The sequence below is a fragment of the Bubalus kerabau genome, chromosome 8 (genome assembly GCF_029407905.1).
Source record: "Bubalus kerabau isolate K-KA32 ecotype Philippines breed swamp buffalo chromosome 8, PCC_UOA_SB_1v2, whole genome shotgun sequence".
Classification (NCBI taxonomy): domain Eukaryota; kingdom Metazoa; phylum Chordata; class Mammalia; order Artiodactyla; family Bovidae; genus Bubalus; species Bubalus kerabau.
The window spans coordinates 105,736,139-105,757,284 of NC_073631.1; the positions used below are offsets into that span (position 1 = coordinate 105,736,139).

The 21,146-nt window shown below is 45.7% G+C and overlaps 1 protein-coding gene across 5 annotated transcripts in view; it reads right to left on the reverse strand.

The window, feature by feature from the left end:
- Window positions 1–21,146, reverse strand: part of ATP6V0A4 (ATPase H+ transporting V0 subunit a4) — a 50,402-nt gene that overhangs the window by 4,436 nt on the left and 24,820 nt on the right. For all 5 annotated transcript variants that reach the window (XM_055591049.1, XM_055591045.1, XM_055591048.1 and 2 more), the window contains 5 exons: window positions 18,931–19,024; window positions 15,267–15,385; window positions 12,562–12,778; window positions 10,222–10,323; window positions 2,066–2,176 (listed from right to left, as the gene is read on the reverse strand). In XM_055591049.1, coding sequence (XP_055447024.1) covers window positions 2,066–2,176; window positions 10,222–10,323; window positions 12,562–12,778; window positions 15,267–15,385; window positions 18,931–19,024 — 643 coding nt within the window. The remainder of the gene's footprint in view (window positions 1–2,065; window positions 2,177–10,221; window positions 10,324–12,561; window positions 12,779–15,266; window positions 15,386–18,930; window positions 19,025–21,146) is intronic.

Sequence of the window (21,146 nt, forward strand, 5' to 3'; positions counted from 1 at the left end):
TTAAGTGGGAGCCGGCCTCACCTGAAAGACCTACCATGTGGTCAGAGACTTGAGACTTTGAGCCACATGTTATCAACCCAAACCCAACTCCAGGGAGGGAGATGAGATTGAGTACAACCACCTGGACTGCACTTGGTCAGTCACGCCTACATAATGACACCCCAATAAAACAGGAAACACAGAAGCTGTGTGAGCTTCCTGAGAAAGCAACACAATAACACAGCTGCATGTCAATGTCAACGCAGGAGAGCCGCGCGTCCCTAAGGACACGGGAGCTCTGCCTTCAGAACCTCCCAGTGTCGGATTCTGCTGACGTGCCTCTTAGGAGGATTGCTAATGTGCAGACTTTGGCTGTAAATAATCCTGCAATTGAAAGTACAGCCTTCTCCTGAGTCCTGTGAACTGTCTACAAACCACTCAACCCAAGGGAATCTGAGGGCTCCCCACCCCCGACTTGTGACTGAGGTCAGAAGTGTTGGGTAGACTTGGAAGTCTGGAGATGTGTGCTGCTAACCTGGAGCTGGGCTGAATGTGGGTGAGGAGAGAAGTGGGAGGAGACCTGGAGAGGGGTCACAGTAACATAGGAGTGTCTGGTGAAGAATGAACCTCAAAGAGAGTCTGGCTGAGTCAAGTCGAGCCTGGATGTGCTTTGTCCGGGGAGACCCAGGTATGACCGTAGTGGGGGAAAGAGCTGTCCAGCAGAGCCTGGAGTTGCCCCCTCAAGGGCGGCGGGTTCATGGAGGACTGGCAGGGGTGCAGTGACTGGACATATCCTGAGGTGAACGAGGAAGATGGATGAGGGAGGTTGTACAAGACAGGCTGGGGCTTGATGAGTCAGAAGATGTGTGGGTTGGATTCTAAAACATTCCAGCAGGTCTCAAAGACCTACTAATATCAATCACCACTAACAAGGGTTACTCTCTATATCTGGAATCTGTTCGGAAAACTTTCCATGATCCAATTTTTCAGTAATTCTGACTATCCATTGGTACAAATGAATACTTTTTAAAAAAGTAATTAATACCACAAATGGAGCTACTTATATGCCTTATGCCTTACTTCCTGTGAGGCATCTCTGAGGCCTCACAGGAACCCTCTTTCCACTCCAGAATTAGAAGACAGCTCCAGTTAAAACCCCCAGCCCGGGGTTCAGGACTGTGGGTGACTTCAGTCATGGGATAAAAAGTCAGCTGCCTTGTCTGGGGAAACATGGCACATTCCCAAGGAGGGGAGTGGCTGCCCTTGGACAGAAAGGGACAGGGAGGGAGGAGAGAAGAACACAGTTTGGGAATTCATGTGCGAGGCAATGTCACAAAGATAAGTGAACAAAGTCGAGAAAGAGCCAGTGTTGAGGCACGAGCAGGCAATGGCAGCTGCTCATGCTTACATTGGAGCAGAGGACTGGCAATTAATAACCCACCTCTTGCTTCAAGATAAGGGACCAGATTTGGGCTCTGTGATTGTAAATGAGGGCACTGATGGGGAAAATAAACCAGCAGACTCCCAGGGGCACGGTTCTGAGCCAAGGGGTCCTTGGTAACATTTAGGAGCTTCTGTGTTACTAAACTTGAAGCTGATATGCACCTCATACTCAGAGCACTACCTGGGCAAAATTTTAAAATGCCCCCTGATTGGTTGGTAAGTAGCTGTAAACTCAAGTGCTCCCCCTTCCGTGGGATCTCCCCAACTTCCCATGACTTAGGGATGACAAGGCCACCCTCAGCAGGGTCCTCCTGACCCTCCCAGCTCTCCTGCTTAAGTCCAATCAGATGGGCTGGTGCCCACACACTGCTAAGTCACTTCAGTCGTGCCCACACTCTCCTGGCTGTTAAATACATGAGCATCCTCCCTGGCTAGAACTGACCTCTAGAATCTGTACAAACGGCAAGCCTTCATAGGGTGTCAAGTCCCAAATACCTCTTCTTTAAATAAGCCATTTTTTCCCTAATATTTTGACTGTGCAGCTTGTGGGCTCTCAGTTCCCTGACAAGGGATCAAACCCAGGTCACGGAAGAGACGGCGCCAAACCTTAACCACTAGGCCGCCAGGGGACTCCCTTAAGCACCTCTTGAGCGTGGTCATCCTGAGCCCCGCGGGCACCTACAGAAGCACTGTGACCAGAGCTGTCGCCCTCGGTGTTCCCGGTGGTGTCTTCGGGGATTCTGGAGGCCTGCAGCTGTCAGCAAACAAGAACAGGAAATGGCAGATGCACTTTTAGGATTATAAAAATTCTCTATAAAATAAAGGCTCTCATTAACTATTAGCTATGTTCCATATTAGCTATGTTCCAGAGAAGGCAATGGCACTCCACTCCAGTACTCCTGCCTGGAAAATCCCATGGACGGAGGAGCCTGGTGGGCTGCAGTCTATGGGGTCGCTAAGAGTCGGACACGACTGAGCGACTTCACTTTCACTTTTCATGTTCATGCATTGGAGAAGGAAATGGCAACCCACTCCAGTGTTCTTGCCTGGAGAATCCCAGGGACGGGGCGGGAGCCTGGCGGGCTGCCGTCTATGGGGGTCGCACAGAGTCTGACATGACTGAAGCAGCTTAGCAGCAGCAGCATGTTCCAGATACTGTTCTAAATTCTCGATTATCTCATTTAGCCTTTGTAACAATGTTTTTTATGTAAACACAATTATCCCCCCATTGTACAGAAAAGTAAACTAAGGTACAGAAAGGTTAAGAAATGAACCCACAGGATTGCACAGCTAGTTAAGGCTAGTTAGTGACAGAGTAGCATCAGTAGGCAATCTGATCCTGGGCATGTACTTTTCTCCATGGTATTCCAGAAGGTGCCAGATTAATCATGCTCTTTACAATAAACCAACAGTCTTGTGACCCAAACAGCCAGATTTCTACTAGCAAATCCAACCAGGAGGGATTAATGAGTGCTACTGTCTGAATGCTTGTGACCCCCACAAAGTTCATGTTAAAATCCTAACCCCCAAAGATGAAAGTATTAGAGAGTGGAACCTTTGGAAGGCACTTAGATCATGAGGGTGGAAGCCCTGTGAATGGAATTAGTGCCCGTATAAAAGAGGCTTCAGAGAGCCCCCTAGCTCCATCTGGTAAGGACACACAGAGACGATGCCAGCAGTGAACCAGGAGGGTGGTCTCACAAGAAGGTGATGATACTGACACCCTGGTCGTGGACATACAGCCCTCAGAACTGTGAGCAATAGATATCTATTGTTTTAGCACCCAGGATGTGGTACTTTGTTACACAGCCCAAGTGGACTAGACAAAGACTTTTCCAGCACAAACACACTTTTTAAAATAAAAGCATTACTTTATAAAAATAGCTAAGAGGCTTCCCTGGCGACTCAGTGGTAAAGAATCCATCTGCCAATGCAGGAAATATGGGTTCGATCCCTGATTTGGGAAGATCCTGCCGGGGAGCAACTAAGCGCATGTGATGCAACTACTGAGCCTGTGCTCTAGAGCCCAGGAGCTACAGCTGAGGCCATGAGTTGCAACCACTGAAGCCCGCGTGCCTAGAGCCTGGACTCCACAAGAGAAGCCACCATAATGAGAAGCCCGAGCACTGCAGCTACAGAGTAGCCCCGGCTCTCAACTAGAGTAAAGCCCATGCAGCAATGAACACCAAGTACAGCCCAAAATAAATAAAAATAAAAACTTTTAATAATTTTTTTTAAATAGCTAAGAAAATAATTCAAGAGGAAAAAAATCTAGGTCTAGTTGCCATTCAATTTGGCCTGATTTTTATCCTTGAGTCAGAAAAGAATATTTAACTCAAGTCACCCTGAAACTTAATGTCCCAAGGCCAAAGTTGTTCCTAGAATGAATTCACAGGTAGTGTATTGCAAATTAGGCATGAAAGTATCTTTAGCTTTCTTTCCTCAGCACATCTGCACCTAATATTTGCAGACCTTTGGGCAAAGGTACAAATGAAAGTCCACATGCCACATGTTTAAATATTTTAAAGGTATAAATCAAGCCAGCAAAGTCCCAAACAAAGTATATTCTGGCCTCTGTCTTGGCAAATAAATTCTCACCAGAGCTTGGAAGTTCAGTTCAGTTCAGTCACTCAGTCGTGTCCGACTCTTTGCGACCCCATGAATCGCAGCACGCAAGGCCTCCCTGTCCATCACCAACTCCCGGAGTTCACCCAGACTCACGTCCATCGAGTCAGTGATGCCATCCAGCCATCTCATCCTTTGTCGTCCCCTTCTCCTCCTGCCCCCAATCCCTCCCAGCATCAGAGTCTTTTCCAATGAGTCAACTCTTCACATGAGGTGGCCAAAGTATTGGAGTTTCAGCTTTAGCATCATCCCTTCCAAAGAAATCCCAGGGCTGATCTCCTTCAGAATGGACTGGTTGGATCTCCTTGCAGTCCAAGGGACTCTCAAGAGTCTTCTCCAACACCACAGTTCAAAAGCATCAATTCTTCGGCGCTCAGCCTTCGTCACAGTCCAACTCTCACATCCATACATGACCACGGGGAAAACCATAGCCTTGACTAGACAAACCTTTGTTGGCAGAGTAATGTCTCTGCTCTTGAATATGCTATCTAGATTGGTCATAACTTTTCTTCCAAGGAGTAAGCGTCTTTTAATTTCATGGCTGCAGTCACCATCTGCAGTGATTTTGGAGCCCCGAAAAATAAAGTCCGACACTGTTTCCACTGTTTCCCCATCTATTTCCCATGGAGTGATGGGACCCGATGCCATGATCTTCGTTTTCTGAATGTTGAGCTTTAAGCCAACTTTTTCACTTTCCACTTTCACCTTCATCAAGAGGCTTTTGAGTTCCTCTTTACTTTCTGCCATAAGGGTGGTGTCATTTGCATATCTGAGGTTATTGATATTTCTCCCGGCAATCTTGATTCCAGCTTGTGCTTCTTCCAGTCCAGCGTTTCTCATGATGTACTCTGCATATAAGCGAAATAAGCAGGGTGACAATATACAGCCTTGACATACTCCTTTTCCTATTTGGAACCAGTCTGTTGTTCCATGTCCAGTTCTAACTGTTGCTTCCTGACCTGCATACAAATTTCTCAAGAGGCAGATCAGGTGGTCTGGTATTCCCATCTCTTTCAGCATTTTCCACAGTTTATTGTGATCCACACAGTCAAAGGCTTTGGCATAGTCAATAAAGCAGAAATAGATGTTTTTCTGGAACTCTCTTGCTTTTTCCATGATCCAGCGGATGTTGGCAATTTGATCTCTGGTTGCTCTGCCTTTTCTAAAACCAGCTTGAACATCTGGAAGTTCATGGTTCACGTATTGCTGAAGCCTGGCTTGGAGAATTTTGAGCATTACTTTACTAGCGTGTGAGATGAGTGCAACTGTGTGGTATTTTGAGCATTCTTTGGCATTGCCTTTCTTTGGGATTGGAATGAAAACTGACCTTTTCCAGTCCTGTGGCCACTGCTGAGTTTTCCAAATTTGCTGGCATATTGAGTGCAGCACTTTCACAGCATCAGCTTTCAGGATTTGGAATAGCTCAACTGGAATTCCATCACCTCCACTAGCTTTGTTCGTAGTGATGCTTTCTAAGGCCCACTTGACTTCACATTCCAGGATGTCTGGCTCTAGGTCAGTGATCACACCATCGTGATTATCTGGGTCATAAAGATCTTTTTTGTACAGTTCTTGGAAAGCCAGGTGCAAATTCAGCATCCCACACCAGGACAGGGGTGTACAGGAGAGTTGGCCCTGCACCTGGCAGGTCACCCTTCCCTTCTCACCTCTGATTTCATCTCATAGCACAGGGACCGTGGCCTTATGGGCTCATATGTGGGCACTCCCACCAAAGATGTCTACGTCCCACCCACACTCCCCCACAAACTGCTGCCCCTTGACCACACCAGGGTCAGCGGTACCCAGTGGTCTGGTTGGCCCTTTGTATGACCCAGAAGTGGGCTTGAGTCCCTCTGGACAGGAATTCCAGGGTGCCGGGTATAAAGAGGGGGCTCTGGGTCAGCCTCTTCCCTTGGCCTGTGGTTCCTTGCCCCAATGTGAGGAAAGGGACTCAAGTTAACATTACTTTGTCTTCTTGAAATCCTATTTTCTCTCCCTGTCAACTTAAAGAAGAAAATATCAAAGAAGACATGGAAGACAGTTTTTCCATTTCCATCCCCTAAATGCTAGACTTCTCTGGACATATCCTGAAATTGGTTCAAGTAAGCATAAACAATTGTGTAGAAGTGTGATCCGGGGCACTTGGAAAATCTCACTCTTTTCCTATTCAAAATATACTTTTCTACCCCACTAATAAACATCTCACAATGTCTGAGCTGGATGGTGTCTGAAATAAAATAGTAATCAACTGGAAATTAGCTACTTGCAACTTTCTAAAAACACTTTAAAACACATGCAAAAAGACAGACACAGGTTGTATAGAGCAGCACTATCTATAATTACTAACACTGGGGAAAAGCCAGATAACTATCAATACTTTGATGCTTTCAAATTGTGGTGCTGGAGGAGACTCTTGAGAGTCCCTTGAACAGCAAGGAGATCAAACCAGTCAATCCTAAAGGAAATCAACCCTGAATATTCATTGGAAGGACTGATGTTAAAGCGGAAGCTCCAATACTTTGGCCACCTGATGCGAAGAGCCAACTCATTGGAAAAGACCCTGATGTTGGGAAAGATTGAAGGCAGAAGGAGAAGAGCGTGACAGAGGATGAGATGGTTGGATGGCATCACCAATTTGATGGACATGAGTTTGAGCAAGCTCAGGGAGACAGTGAAGGACAGGGCAGCCTAGCAGGCTTCAGCCCATGGGGTGGCAAGGAGTCGGACATGACTGAGCAACTGAAAACCAACTATCAATACATGAATAGATAATTAAATTGTGGTACATCCATGCAAGGGAATACTATATGCCAATCATATACATACAATCTCTCAAATATAATATCAAAAGAAGGAAGCCAGATCCAAAAGAAGGCACAGTGCAGGATTCCATTTACATAAAGTTCAAGAACAGGGAAAACTAACCTACAGTGTTAGAAATCAAGATAATGGTCAACCTTGGGCCAAGAGTGACAGGAAGCAGGCACAAAGGGACTTTGGGGCCTGACGATGTTCTGAGTCTCCACCTGAGTGCTGGTCACCCTAGTGTGTTCATGTTGTGATACGTCACTAACATGCGCCCTTATCAGTTGCGTACTGGTACGTATGTAGTCGGTCAGTTCAGTCACTCAGTCATGTCTGACTCTTTGCAACCCCATGGACTGCAGCACATCAGGCCTCCCTGTCTATCACCAACTCCCAGAGTTTATACAAACTCATGTCCATTGAGTCAGTGATGCCATCCAACCATCTCATCCTCTGTCACCCTCTTCTCCTCCTGCCTTCAATCTTTCCCAGCATCAGGGCCTTTTCAAATGAGTCAGTTCTTCGCATCAGGTGGCCAAAGTATTGGAGTTTCAGTTTCAGCATCACTCCCTCCAATGAATATTCAGAACTGATTTCCTTTAGGATGGACTGGTTGGATCTCCTTGCAGTCCAAGGGACTCTCAAGAGTCTTCTCCTACACCACAGTTCCAAAGCATCAATTCTTCGGCGCTCATCTTTCTTTATAGTCCAACTCACATCCATACATGACTACTGGAAAAACCATAGCTTTGACTAGATGGACATTTGTTGGCAAAGTAATGTTTCTGCTTTTTAATATGCTGTCTAGGTTGGTCATAACTTTTCTTCCAAGGAACAAACGTCTTTTAATTTCATGGCTGCAGTCACCATCTGCAGTGATTTTGGAGCCCAAAAAAATAAAATAAAGTCTGTCACTGTTTTCACTGTTTCACCATCTATTTGTCATGAAGTGATGGGACCAGATGCCATGATCTCAGTTTTCTGAATGCTGAGTTTTAAGCCAACTTTTTCACTCTCCTCTTTCACTTTCAAGAGGCTCTTTAGTTCTTCTTCGCTTTCTGCCATAGTTTCTTCTTCACTTTCTGCGGGGACTCAGCATTATAGTATTACAGAGGAGCCTGAGGAAATGGGACCTCTGTTCACATCCCCTGAGGCCCATCAGAACAAATCTGTTTACAATCTCTTATGTATTGGGCCTCCTTAAGGTTTCATAGAGGAAACTGGGAAGAGGCCAAATAATTCCACTATGGAATCATCTCAAGAATGGAGGTGGGAGGAAACATTTCAAACATGAAAAAGGACCATCTAATCAGCCTAAGGAATCAACCAACAGCCCTACACTCCAAGGGCCAAGGAGACAAACCTCCAAGCAGTCTTTGGGAGCTCCCATTCCCCTGAGCCAGTCTAGGAGGTACCATCCAACATGGCAGACCACAGAAACACCTCTACTTTCTTCCCCATTGTACACATCATCCATGGGGAGAAGGGAGAAATCCATCACTTTGAGTTCCACCACTATTTAAATAGTTTTGCTGAGCAAAGAGTAAGACAAGCTATGGTTTGAGAGTCCTGGGACACCAGACAGCCAGCAGGAACCCAGCCCTCAGATTACAGGCAGGTGGAGATTCTAGGAAAAACAGCTGCATCTATGTCTGCAGAGAAGATATTTGTCACCTTCCTTTCAAACACTGACCACCTATTTGGACAATGGTCCACCTCAGCTGTCCTTCACCATCTTGGTCTCTCACCAGTTAACCAAACAATAAACAAGTATTCTTTGTTTTGCCTTCCTATGTGTTTATATCCCACATAAATTGTATTTCAGACAGGCTTTAGATCTAGTCAAGGCTGGCAGGAAAGAGTGGAAGGGGCAGGTGATTTAGAAAGACGGCACCACCTAGGGATGAACCTCCTGAACCTCAGCCTCATCCGATCTAGATCCCTGACTCAAACATCAGCCAGGTCAGAGTTTAGAAAAAAAAAGGTTTATCTAAATATAGTCACAACCACTTAAAATACACGTGATCTCAGAACAGCCCATTTAATCTTTTGCATTAACAGAGGGGAGCAGAGACTGATCATTTCAAACAGCACCTGTGTGTCATTTCTAGACTCGAAAGCTCCCTGGACAGTTGATCTTCCTTATTCCTACTTGATTTAGGCAGACAGTAAATTCTTTATCAACCTCTGAGTAAACCTGAGGCTTGGGAGAAATGTAGACAAAAGGAAGAAGTGGGCTGAAACCGGTGTTTGAAAATAGAGTGAAAAACCACAAATAAACAAGAATGGACTTATTTGAATTTGTTTACTCCTCTAGTTTCCTCACACAATCTGGAACACGACAGAGTGCGTGCGTGCTAAGTCGATTCAGTGTGTCCGACTCTTGTGACGGTATCAACTGCAGCCCACCAGGCTCCTCCGTCCATGGGAATCTCCAGGCAAGAATACTGGAGGAGGTTGCCATGCCCTCCTCCAGGGGATCTTCCCAACCCAGAGATCGAATCCCTGTCACATTCTGTTTCCTGCATTGACAGCTGGATTCTTTACCACTAGCACCACCTGGGAAGCCCAACTAACATAGTAAAAGCCCACAGCTTTATGAAAAACAGTGTTCAGTACACACTAAACCTGTACTATAAGACTTATTTTTAACTAAAAAGAAAACCACGATCAGGCACCTAGAGATCATCAACCAACCCTAGACTCAGTACACACACCCCAAGCACAGTTCGCAACACATAAGCCTTAACTGTGACCATTAGGCTGGACCATAAGGAAGGCAGAGTGCCTAAGAATTGATGCTTTCAAACTATGGTACTGGAGAAGACTCTTGAGAGTTCCAGGGACAGCAAGGAGATCAAACCAGACAATCCTAAGAGAAATCAACCCTGAATATTCATTAGAAGGACTGATGCTGAAACTCTCAATACTTTAGCCATGTGATGCGAAGAGCCAACTCATTGGAAAAGACCCTGATGCTGGGAAAGACTGAAGGCAGAAAGAGAAGAGGCTGGCAGAGGATGAGATGCTTGGATGGCATCACCAACTCAATGAACATGAGTGTGAGCAAACTCTGGGAGACGGTGAGGAACAGGGAAGCCTGACATGCTGTAGTCCACGGGATCACAAAGTCAGACAGTACTTAGTGACTGAACAACAATTATGCTGGAAACAAGATGACCCCAAAGAAAAGCTGAGCTCTATAGAAGGAACCATACCTGGAGTGGGCCAGTTCCTCACCTCACCACTCACCTCAGCAGGCTTTTGAGGCCCTGTTAAACCCAGCATTCTCTCTAAACCCCTGACTTATATTTCCAGGGAACCCACAATCCTAACCACAATGAGGGAACTGAAGTGGATGGTGCTTACCTGGGATTTCCGATGGTTGGCTCTAAGGATAAACGGCTTAATCAGAAGCATCCATGGCACAGAGATCAAAGCCATGATAACAAAGAAACTCTGGACTTTTTGCTGTAAGACCAAAATGGGAAGGTCTTAGCGTTTCAAGGTGACTGCACAGCATACTTTATATGATACAAATGATCAATATGGATCAACTACACATGATCAATACACATGATCAACCGCATTTCATTTGGAGAGATCAGAAGCATTTCAGTAAACCCATTCGCCTTCCCATCGTGGGCTATTCCCACTACAGAGAGAGACCTGTCAGTCCGGTGGTGTGGGGTGTCCACTCATGGCAGGCACAGGGGACTTCCTCTCTTTATTCCTTACTTTCCATGAAGCCCCTGATTGTGCACCCACACCGTATGGAGCCAGTCACTGGACAGGAGTGTTCACGAGCCACATCATAAGGGCACTTTGTCTCATGTCTCCTTGACTCTACTCTGTGGGGACAGTTAGCACTGGTCCTGGAAAAAGATCAGGCCTGGCACTTTACCAGTCACTCTGGAGTGACCAAAAGTCCTTGCATCACTTTAAGTCACAGACATTATCTCCATCAGTAATCCTGTTTTTTTTTTTTTTTTTTAATATGTATTTATTTACTTGACTGAATATTACTTTATTTAATTGTGGTATGTGGGATCTAGTTCCCTCACCAGCGATCAAACCTAGGCCCCTGCATTAGGAGCATGGCATCTTAGCCACTAGACCACCAGCAAAGTCCCTCCATCAGTAATCTTATATTTCCAGTATTACTGAGCCCTGCTGCTCTCACATCCAAAAAAAAATACTCACGATGGCCACCTGACTTGCACAGTCTCATTGTGGGTGAGTTATCTAATGGGTTCAGGGACATCGGGCTGAACTCTTTCACTGTGTGTGTGTGTGTGTGTGTATGTGTGTGTGTGCCACAATTCACTTCATTTTGGAATGAGGCATCCATGGTCTTTGTGCCTCGTTGAAACCAGGAGTCATCCCAGTTTATTATCTTCTTAGGTATTTCCTTTCACATCCTCGACCCCAGCTCTTCTTCTTACTCTCCTGAGTCACCAGCTTTGAGGAGTGACCCATGGCTCCTAAAGGACCAGGATGCCGGGGAAGGCTTTCTCAGAGCCACTGTGTTCAGAGTAAAAGGGAAAATGTTTCTTGAGCCCTCACATTTCTCTCTCTGGCCATGCTCCCAGTGAGACGATGTATCATCATCCCAACTGTAGTAAGATTTACCCCAATAACAGTGATTTACCCCCACTAACAGAGATAACATCTTACTTGCTCCATCTCCTACCCTCCTCCACCCTTAATTACTCACAAGGAGAACAGGAGGTGGGGTGGGAACCACATGCATGGCACTCGCCAGTCCCAGGCCCCTGCCCTCGAAGCTACCTCACTGCCTTTTGCCTGATTTTATATCATGCTTTTCCCCTTCACAATGTCTAAAGCAACCAGATGTGTCTCCTGAGCTGTTGCTCTTCTCTGATACTGAAACACAGCACAAAGCAGCCAGGGCAGTGTTGGGAGCATGTGTGCTCAGTCACTCAGTCCTGTCCAACTCTTTGCCATCCCATGGACTATAGCCCGCCAGGCTCCTCTGTCCATGGGATTCTCCAGGCAAGAATACTAGAGTGGGTTGCCATTTCCTCCTCCAGGGGATCTTCCCAACCCAGGGATCAAATGCATGTCTCCTGCACTGGCAGGAGGATTTTGTATCACTGAACTACCTGGGAAGCCCACCAAATATTTATTTATTTGACTGCGGCATGTGGGATCCAGCTCCCTGACCAGGGATCGAACCCGGGCCCTCCTGCACCAGGAGTACAAAGACCCATCCTTTGGACCACCAGGGAAATCTCACGGACAGAGAAGGTTGGCAGGCTATGGTCCATGGGGCCTCAAAGAATTGAACATGACTTAGCAACTAAACAACAACAACTAGAGTTTACTTTTATAATAAAAGATTATTCCATTTTAAGATACTATGTAGAGCACTTACAGTTTCAAGCCAATCAATTTGAAGGCTTATTTTTCTCTTTCTTCGCAGACAACGTACAAGCCAATTTTCAACCCCACGGCTATAACCCCTCAGGTGCATTACCCAAACAGAAACCACTGCAGCTGCCTCAAAGCACTGCCCTCAGCCTGTGGAGAAGTTATTCAATCAGGGCCTTTTGAAATCTGAAGAACCGAACACATTGGGTGCTAAGATGGCTCAGTCTTACAGACAATTACTCTCTGCAAAACCCGAGAGTGGGAGAGATTTGACATCATCGAAATGCATAAAAGAAAAAGAAAGCCCAGAAGTACCTGATGTTGGTACAGAGGTACATTCGAAGAGTCCTTGTAGTTAAATAGGAACATGTTGATGAAGTGGATAAGGATGCTTGGGGCTCGCCGGGACACAGAGACGTCGAAGGAGCACCATTTGAAGATGATCATGAAGACCAGGTATCCAAAAAGACTCAGGATAAAAATCATCTCAGGGATGAACTGCAGAATGATGTTCAGAGTGTTTCTGAAGAACCTGGGGGTGGAAAACACACACGCAAGAGAGAACACTGAAGGAATGCCAGTCACTCACCACTCTCTCCAAAGAGCCAAGTGTTCACATTTTTTGTTTTATAAATCCTGCATCCTCTCTCCAGGTAAGTAGTAATCATGCATGGATGGAAAAATGAGAAAGAATTGTGCTTTTGCACAAACAGTTCAGAGAGAGCCACGGCCCAGAAGGTAAAATCATGAGGCAAAGGACAGGCCCACACAGACAGCTGGCGACCCGGCCACAGCTTCCTGTGCAGACCCAATTCATACTACATAGCCAAGGGCATAGGATACAGATGCAGGGCTTGACAGCTATTCTCAAAAGGATGCTCTGAAACAGGTGCTGGCCAACAACAGCCTATGAGCCAAACTGAGCCCATTACCTAGTTTTGTGCAGCCTGGTTTTTACATTTTTTAATGGTTTGGGGAAAATCAAAAGAATAATATTTTATGACCCAAGAAAAGTATAGGAAATGCAAATTTCAGTTTTAATTTGACTGGAATAGTCACACTCATTTGTTTACGCATTGCCTGTGGCAGTGTTTGTTCACGCGCAGTGTTTGTTCACACTACAACACTGGAATTGAGCAGCAGTGACAGAGACCACCTGCCCTGCAAAGCCTAGAACAGTTACTACCTGGCCCTTTACACAGAAAGTTTGTCAACTCCTGCTCTAAGACACAGAGAGAGTCCCACGAGACTAAGCTGGGGGACCCCCAGGTAAAACGTCAGAAAGAGCCTGTTAATTATAAGAGCTATTGCAGGGAAAATGGAGATCCCGTGATAAAGCAGGATTGAGAGAGATCGTTGAGGCTGGCCTGACACGCGATGCTAACCACAGTCCACCCAGAAAGTCCTTTCTGGTTTTATCCTGGTTTTGCCTCTCAGGTAACTCTCACAGCACTTCCAGGCAGGCAGTAGTACCAAGTCGTTGTCATTTACTCACTCAGTAAATAGTTCTTATTTTTCAAGTAGAAGCATATGTCTATTGGTTTTCCAATAGACAAGGGGCACCACAAGGCTGGTTCTGGCCAATGAAATGGGAACCGAGGTGGCATGTGTCCCTCTGGGTGGAAGCTTAAGAGTCAGTGTGTAACAGACTGCCCTCTCCTGCCGCAGCAACTGGCAACTTCTAGGTGGCAGCCGCCCATCAGCCCTGGTCCTAGTGTGAGGATAAGATGAGCAGCACCCCCAGTGGCCCACCATGACATGTATCATGGCCTTGAGACACTGAGATTTGAGAGTTGTTTGTTACTACACAATAACTGACCCATTCTGACTCCTTTATTCCCACTCTGTGGAAGAAAAGGATCACAGACACGTTCAGCAACACATCTATGATCACACAGCTACAAGTGTGTCAAATCTCTGATTCTAAACCCTGCGTCATTTCTGCAGTACGGTACTGAACTCCCGGAAGGTGGGTTTTGGTGGATCACAGACACGTTCAGCAACATACCTATGATCACACAGCTACCTGTGCTGTGTGTGTGCTGTGCTCAGTCGCTTCAGTCATGTCCAACTCTTTGCAGCCTAAGAATGCGGCCTGCCAGCCTCCTCTGTCCATGGGATTCTCCAGGCCAGAATACTGGAGTGGGTTGCCGTGCTGGGTGTCAAATCTCTGATTCTAAACTCTGCATCATTTCTGCAGTGCAGTACTGACCTCCCGGCAGGTGGGTTTTGGTGACACCTACAAGCTTCCATGTCCACAAAGGGTCTCTAAATAGGCTGTTTTCAAGCATTTACAACTTTAGCACAAATATACAAGTTTAAGAAGCTTTGGTAGAGATAGAGCATAACAGGAAGGACAGATGGAGAAATTAACCACCAAAGAAGTGAAAGAGAGGCCGCTGCCAGTATGAAGAAATGAATACCAAGTGGAATTCAGAATCTGAGGGCACTCTGGCCCAAATGCAGTGGGGCTAAACCCAGACATAGCAGCAACTGAGGCCTGGCGGGTTGGGAGGAGACTGAGCACTCTGGCTGCAGCCCATGGGGTTGTGAAGAGTCAGATACAACCATGAGGCTAAACAGCAACAATAGCACTGTGGGCTTGCAGTCTCTTGCTGAACTCTCAAATATTTCAGAGGTGAAAGGTGCACTCAGCTCAGGAGAAACAGAGGTATCATTTCTGGCAAATCAGCTTGTCCAAGCTCAAGCCAAGAGACCCAGGATAGTAAAGAATATGCCTGCAATGCAGGAGGCTCAGGTTCGATCCCTAGGTCAGGAAGATCCCCTGGAGGGGGAAATGGCTTCCCCACTCCAGTATTCTTGTCTGGGAAATCCCATGGACAGAGAAGCCTAGTGGGCTACAGGCCATAAGGTGGCAAAGAGCTGGACACGACTGAGCAACTAACACTCTCACACACTAGGAAGGAAACTTACAGGTGGACACAGGACCGAACTGGCTCTGTCACCACTCACCACCTGTTGGTCAGACCAACAGGCAGAAAGTTCATCACAAAACCTACCTGTAATTGAAAAGGCTGAGAATAACACCAAAAACCATCTGGACAATTCCCAGGATAACTGACATCTTCATCTTATAGGAGTTCAAAAACGTTAGCTTGTTTGAAGCCAAGTTCCAAATCTGGAAGGGAAACAAGACAGGAAACACATGAGCCCAAATGGAGAAAGCAGCACTGACATGCACACCCTACCATGTGCAAAACAGATAGCTGCTGAGAAGCTGCTATATCACACAGGAAGCCCAGCCTGGCTTCCCACTTCCAGAGGGGTGTGATGGGGAATGGGAGGGAGGCAGTATATGTATGATTATGGCTGATTTGCACTGTGGTATGGCAGAAACCAACACGTGACTGTAAAGTAATTTTCTCCAAAAGTAAAGAAAGAAATACATGAGACCAGAGTCTAGAAGTTCTATTATCAGAGTCAGGCACTAGAGCCATGTTTGCTCTGAGAAAGTCACTCGGGGAAGCACCTCCACTACCCTGATCAACCACTTTGGCATCGAAGCTGCACCAGGCTTGTCCTGCACCCTCTGCTCATCCCTTTGCTGGCTGGCCAATACCCACAGGATCACTCAACACGGTGAGGGCAGGGTTACCTGTACACTTCAGACCCAGCCTGGAAAAGCTAAAAACGTTCATGGGTAAGTACCAGGCACATACTAAGCCCTTTAAGTGTATTTATCTCATTTAATTCTAATAAAAACCTTATGAGATAGTTATAAGTAATTCCATTTGACAGGTAAGTACAATTACAAAATCTCAGGGAGACTAAGTTATTTACACACTCAAGGAGAAATAATATAATAGCAAATGGGGCATTTATTCCATATGCACCAGATTCTTCTGGGTGTTTTACCTATAAAATCCATTTACTCTTCTGACCAACTCTATAAAGACTACTATTACACCCAATTTACAGACGAGGAAACAGAGACACAGAGATAATGATTTGCTAAAAATCACATAGCAAGTAAACAGAAAAGCCAAGATTTAAACACAGGCTGTCTGATCCTAAATCACCAGCTTTTAACCACTGTGTAATGTTCATTTATTATAAAATATTTACAAACACTTTTAGAAAGTCCCCTCAGCTCTGATGCGCAAATATTTTGCGATTTGATTCACAAATAGATGTGTAACATAGTTAATAAATGCAGCTGTAGAAATTTACATTATGTAAAAATCAAACCCTTCATTAATATATATAAGTGCCATTAATAATATAAGCACAGAAATGTTCTATTAAAGAGATTATCTCTGGGGAATCAGATTGTAGGAACAGGAAAGGCAAGAAAGCCAACTCATTTTTTTAAACAATTTTTGCATTATATGGAGTTTTAATCATGTATATTGTTGTTGTTGTTCAGTCGCTAAGTCACATCCTACTCTGCAATCCAATGGACTGCAGCATAGCAGGCTTCCCTGTCCTTTACTATCTCCCAGAGCTTGCTCAAATTCATGTCCATTGTGTCGATGATGTATTATTATTTTATAATAAAAAGACTAAAGTATTTTAAAAATCTACATGTTCCTAGGAAAAAATGTATTATTTTCAACATCCCACCTTGCCTTTCACCCTCACATTTTTCTAACTAGTGGTCCGATGACAAAATTGAATGCAGACTAGAGACTAGACCATTTCCCAGATAGCTAAGTGGTACAAAATCTGCCTGCCAATGCAGGAGACACAGGAGATGCGGGTTCGATCCCTGATTTGGAAAGATCCCCAGGAGGAAGAAATGGCAACCCACTCCAGTATTCTTGCCTGGAAAAGCCCACGGACAGAGGAGCCTGACAGGCTAGAGGCCATAGGGTCGCAAAGGAGCTGTATATGACTGAGCACGCATGCAGAGACTGGATTACTCAGTTTTGAAAGGCTAAATACACTATTCTCCCTTTGTCTGTGAGGAGCTAAACTGGGCAGATAGGATTTGCTGATGCATCAGATGGGGGCTGTGAAGGGAACAGACAAGACGGTAGGAGCAATGATATTCAAAGGAAAGAAAGGTCAACCAGACCTGAAAAATCACACCCATCTATACTCCTCCTCTGCCTGCCTGCCTCTCGTGAAACTCCTAGGACCAAAGATAAAGCCTTCCAGTCTACAAAAATAACAACTTGTGTTTATTTTTAGCACCTTGCAGCTTACAAACCGGCCTTCAAGGACTTAAGCTCTTTTGATAAAACTTAAAATGCAAGTGCCGAGTAAAAACCAATCCTGGGTGATGCTCGCTGTTTTTATAAGAGAGGGGAGGCAGGCAGAAAGTGGGAGGACTCAAAACTGAAGAGAGGGCGAACCCCAAGAGAGGAGAAACCAGAGAACCAATTTTAGTGCAGCATTATCCCTCAATTAAAAGACACTTGTTATTGGAAGGAAAACTGTGACAAACTTAGCATATTAAAAAGCAGACATCACTTTGCCGGCAAAAGTCTGTATAGTCAAAGCTATGGTTTTTCCAGTAGTCACGTATGCATGTGAAAACTGGACCATAAAGAAGGATGAATGTTGAAGAATTGATGCTTTCGAACTATAGTGTTGGAGAAGACTCTTGCGAGTCTCTTGGACTTCAAGGAGATCAAACCAGTCAATCCTAAAAGAAATCAACCCTGAATATTCATTGGAAGGACTGATGCTAAAGCTGAAGCTCCAATCCTTTGGCCATCTGATGCAAAGAGCCAACTCACTGGAAAAACCCTGATGCTGGGAAAGATTGAGAGCAGAAGGAGAAGGGGGCGGCAGAGGATGAGATGGTTGGATGGTATCACCGACTCAATGGACGGGAGTTTGAGCAAACTCCAGTAGACAGTGAAGGACAGGGAAGCCTGGCATGCTGCAGTGCATGGAGTTGCAAAGAGTCAGACATGACTTAGTAACTGAACAACAGCAACATTATTCCTCTCAACTGTCAGCAAGTAAAACTGTGGTCTCGGGTTCTCTTCCAACAAAAAGAGCATAGAGGAAACATTTATGAACCGTATCTACCAAGTTCAGGTCCAGATGCTTGTGCTCATTTGGAGCACAAGCCTGCCATCTGCTGGTGATATGTGCTAAGGCCGTGGTACCAGTGGCTTTGCAGGAACAGGCGCGCGTGACTTCTCGAAATCGCTTTGCACCTGAAGTTTGGGCAAAGGAACACCTTTGTCTGGCTCAAATCCAACTGAGGTAGATATAACAAACCAATTAGAGTTAACGCATTTTTTTAAACTCTAATTCTACGCAGTAAAATAAAGCAAATATAAAAGCAAATCCATACTTCTCTAGGAAAAAGTTAAGATGTTAATCATTGGAAGAAAATGTCAAAGTTGGGAACCTGGCTAGGATGCTAAATTGCTTATCTAATAAGCATATTTTCCAGGCAAACAAGGGCCTTTTAAAGAAGCAATTGTTAACCACCAAGGGTATGATTGAGAAGAAAGAGGCAGATGTTTGGGAAACTTCAGGGAAAATGACCCAGTGGCTGGATACAGGGCACAGGCAGGACGTGTACTCGAATCTGGAGCAGCGTGTCACAAACACCTCCAAGACCTGCTCTTCTATCTCAACACATGTTTGTGGATTTCATAGGTTCTAGCACTTTCTTCCCCTCTACACAGAGGAGGGGAAGAAATCTCCTCAGCAAGACATTTTACATAATAAATATTTAACCTCAGAAGACATTATTACCGGATCAATTCCAAACGGGTATGGATTTCCAGAGTATACTCCCGGAACGGCTGGGTCAAGCTGCAACAGTGGATTCGTTTTCAATACCTGCATACTATTGAGAGCAAAAGGAAAAACAAAAACAAAACCAACGATCAACCAGAGGTAGGAAAGATACTACAGGAACATCAGTCATCCACTTGCAAGCAGCCAATCAAAGCCTAACTGTGGGTGTGACTCACCAATTGGCTCATTCAATTAACAAATAACCATGCTTCCCTGGTGACTCAAGGAGTAAAGACTCTGCCTGCAATGCTAGGAGACCAGGGTTCGATCCTTGGGTTGGGAAGATTCCCTGAAGGAGGAAATGGCAACCCACTCCAGTATTCTTGCCTAGAAAATCCCATGAACACAGAAGCCTGGCAGCTACAATCCATGAGGTCGCAAAGAGACTGAGTGCCGTGTACTCACTGAATATCCACTATGTGCTAAGCTATAGAAATTACCCTCTGGCTCCCAAGGAGGTCACAGTCTGAGTTTCCCAAGGGCTATCAGCCTGATGAGGTAAAGAAAAAACTATCCTATATCAAAAAAGAGGCAGGGGGAAGGGGTGACAGGAGCATATGTACATGCACACTCAGCCGTGTCTGACTCTTTGTGACCCTATGCAGTGTAGCCTACAGGCTCCTCTGTCCGTGGGATTTCCCAGACAAGAATGCTAGAGCGGGTTGCCATTTCCTTCTCCAGGGCATCTTCCTGACACAGGAATTGAACCCACGTCTCCAGCGTCTCCTACATTGACAGGCAGGTTCTTCCAGCTGAGCAACCGGGGAAGCATGGAAGAAATAAAATCCAGCCTTGGGACCAGCCTGGGAAATCTCCCCTGGGGGCACAAGAGCTGATCCCCGAGGAGTGAACTGGCTTCCACACGTGGCCCCTGACCTCTGGGAACCTCAGCCCCTGAAAGTTATGGTCCACTGACTGCTTTTAAACCTGTGTCCCTTTCTCACTTAGAAGTACAAATGTCAATGAGCGGGACCTTCTTACTATCTGTGCAAACCTGACGGAACATTAGGGTTTAATTTTTTTTTTTTTTTTTTAAGAGCACATGTCTATGGAGGGACCCAAGGCAGTAGTTGAAAGGATGAAGAATAGGATGTTGGTAACTTAGGCTGCCTAGAAATACATTCCCTCCCTCCTGCAGCTAGTGTGGTGGGGGTATTTGTAGCCCAGTGCGGGGAGTTCAGGAAGCCTGATTATGCTGACCAGGCCCTCAGTGACAGTGGAAGCAGCTGGGCCTGACTGGCCACCTCAGACTCAGACCCCTGTCCAAAAGGCACACCTCAGCGCAAATGCTTGGATTTCACTATCAGAGATGTGTTTGTGTGACAAAATTAAAAGAGGAAATTGGCCTGGTGCCCACAGCCAAGCCATAGTATCTGCTGTTGAACATAGCAATTTCAGGGAACATCAGATAAGGCCACAGGGTGACCATGGTGGATCAAGACAAAAACAAGACCATTCCACAATCATATCTAATGTCAAAACATGGACATTTCAAGATAAAGACGCTGTCCAAACCACAAAAATGACCTATCCTTCCCCTTATCCTCCCTGAGGCCAAATCCTCGAGGCCCTTCTCATAGCCTCTTACTGAGAGTGTTGCACGGTCCGCAGTGAGGGAGGCTGTGACTGCGTCTCCAGCCCGCTGTCAGGGTAAGCAGGCCCAAGACTCAGCTTGCAGCCAGTGGCCACAACCCGCCGCTGTGTCCTCTGCCACTCTGATGGATGCCTGTGGCTTCCCTTCACCTCCCTGCTCAAGCAAGTCTGCTTCACACCATCCATGTGTGGGCGTGGGACCCAGCCTGGGGCCTCAGTCTGGGCATGGCCTCAAAAGCCTGGAACTGGGGGCAGGGGTCATTTGCCTGCACACAAAAGAACAATATTCTGACCCACATTTGCAGAGTGACAGCCAACCATCAGACTCAGACCTTTCCCAGGCACACTCCAGGGCAAATGAAAATGTGTGTGCATGGTTTGATAAAGTTTTGCCAATTTAATACATATCCAAGTCCATCACTATGCTTATGAGTGCAAACCTGAAGAGCAGCACTAAGCAAGCTGTCTTCAAATGGATGAAAGTTTTGTTCTTCGAGGCATCTCTTCAGGATACTAATTGCAAAGAAAAAAAAACCCCATAGATATGGCCATCTGTAATTGGAATCCTGCAAAATGTT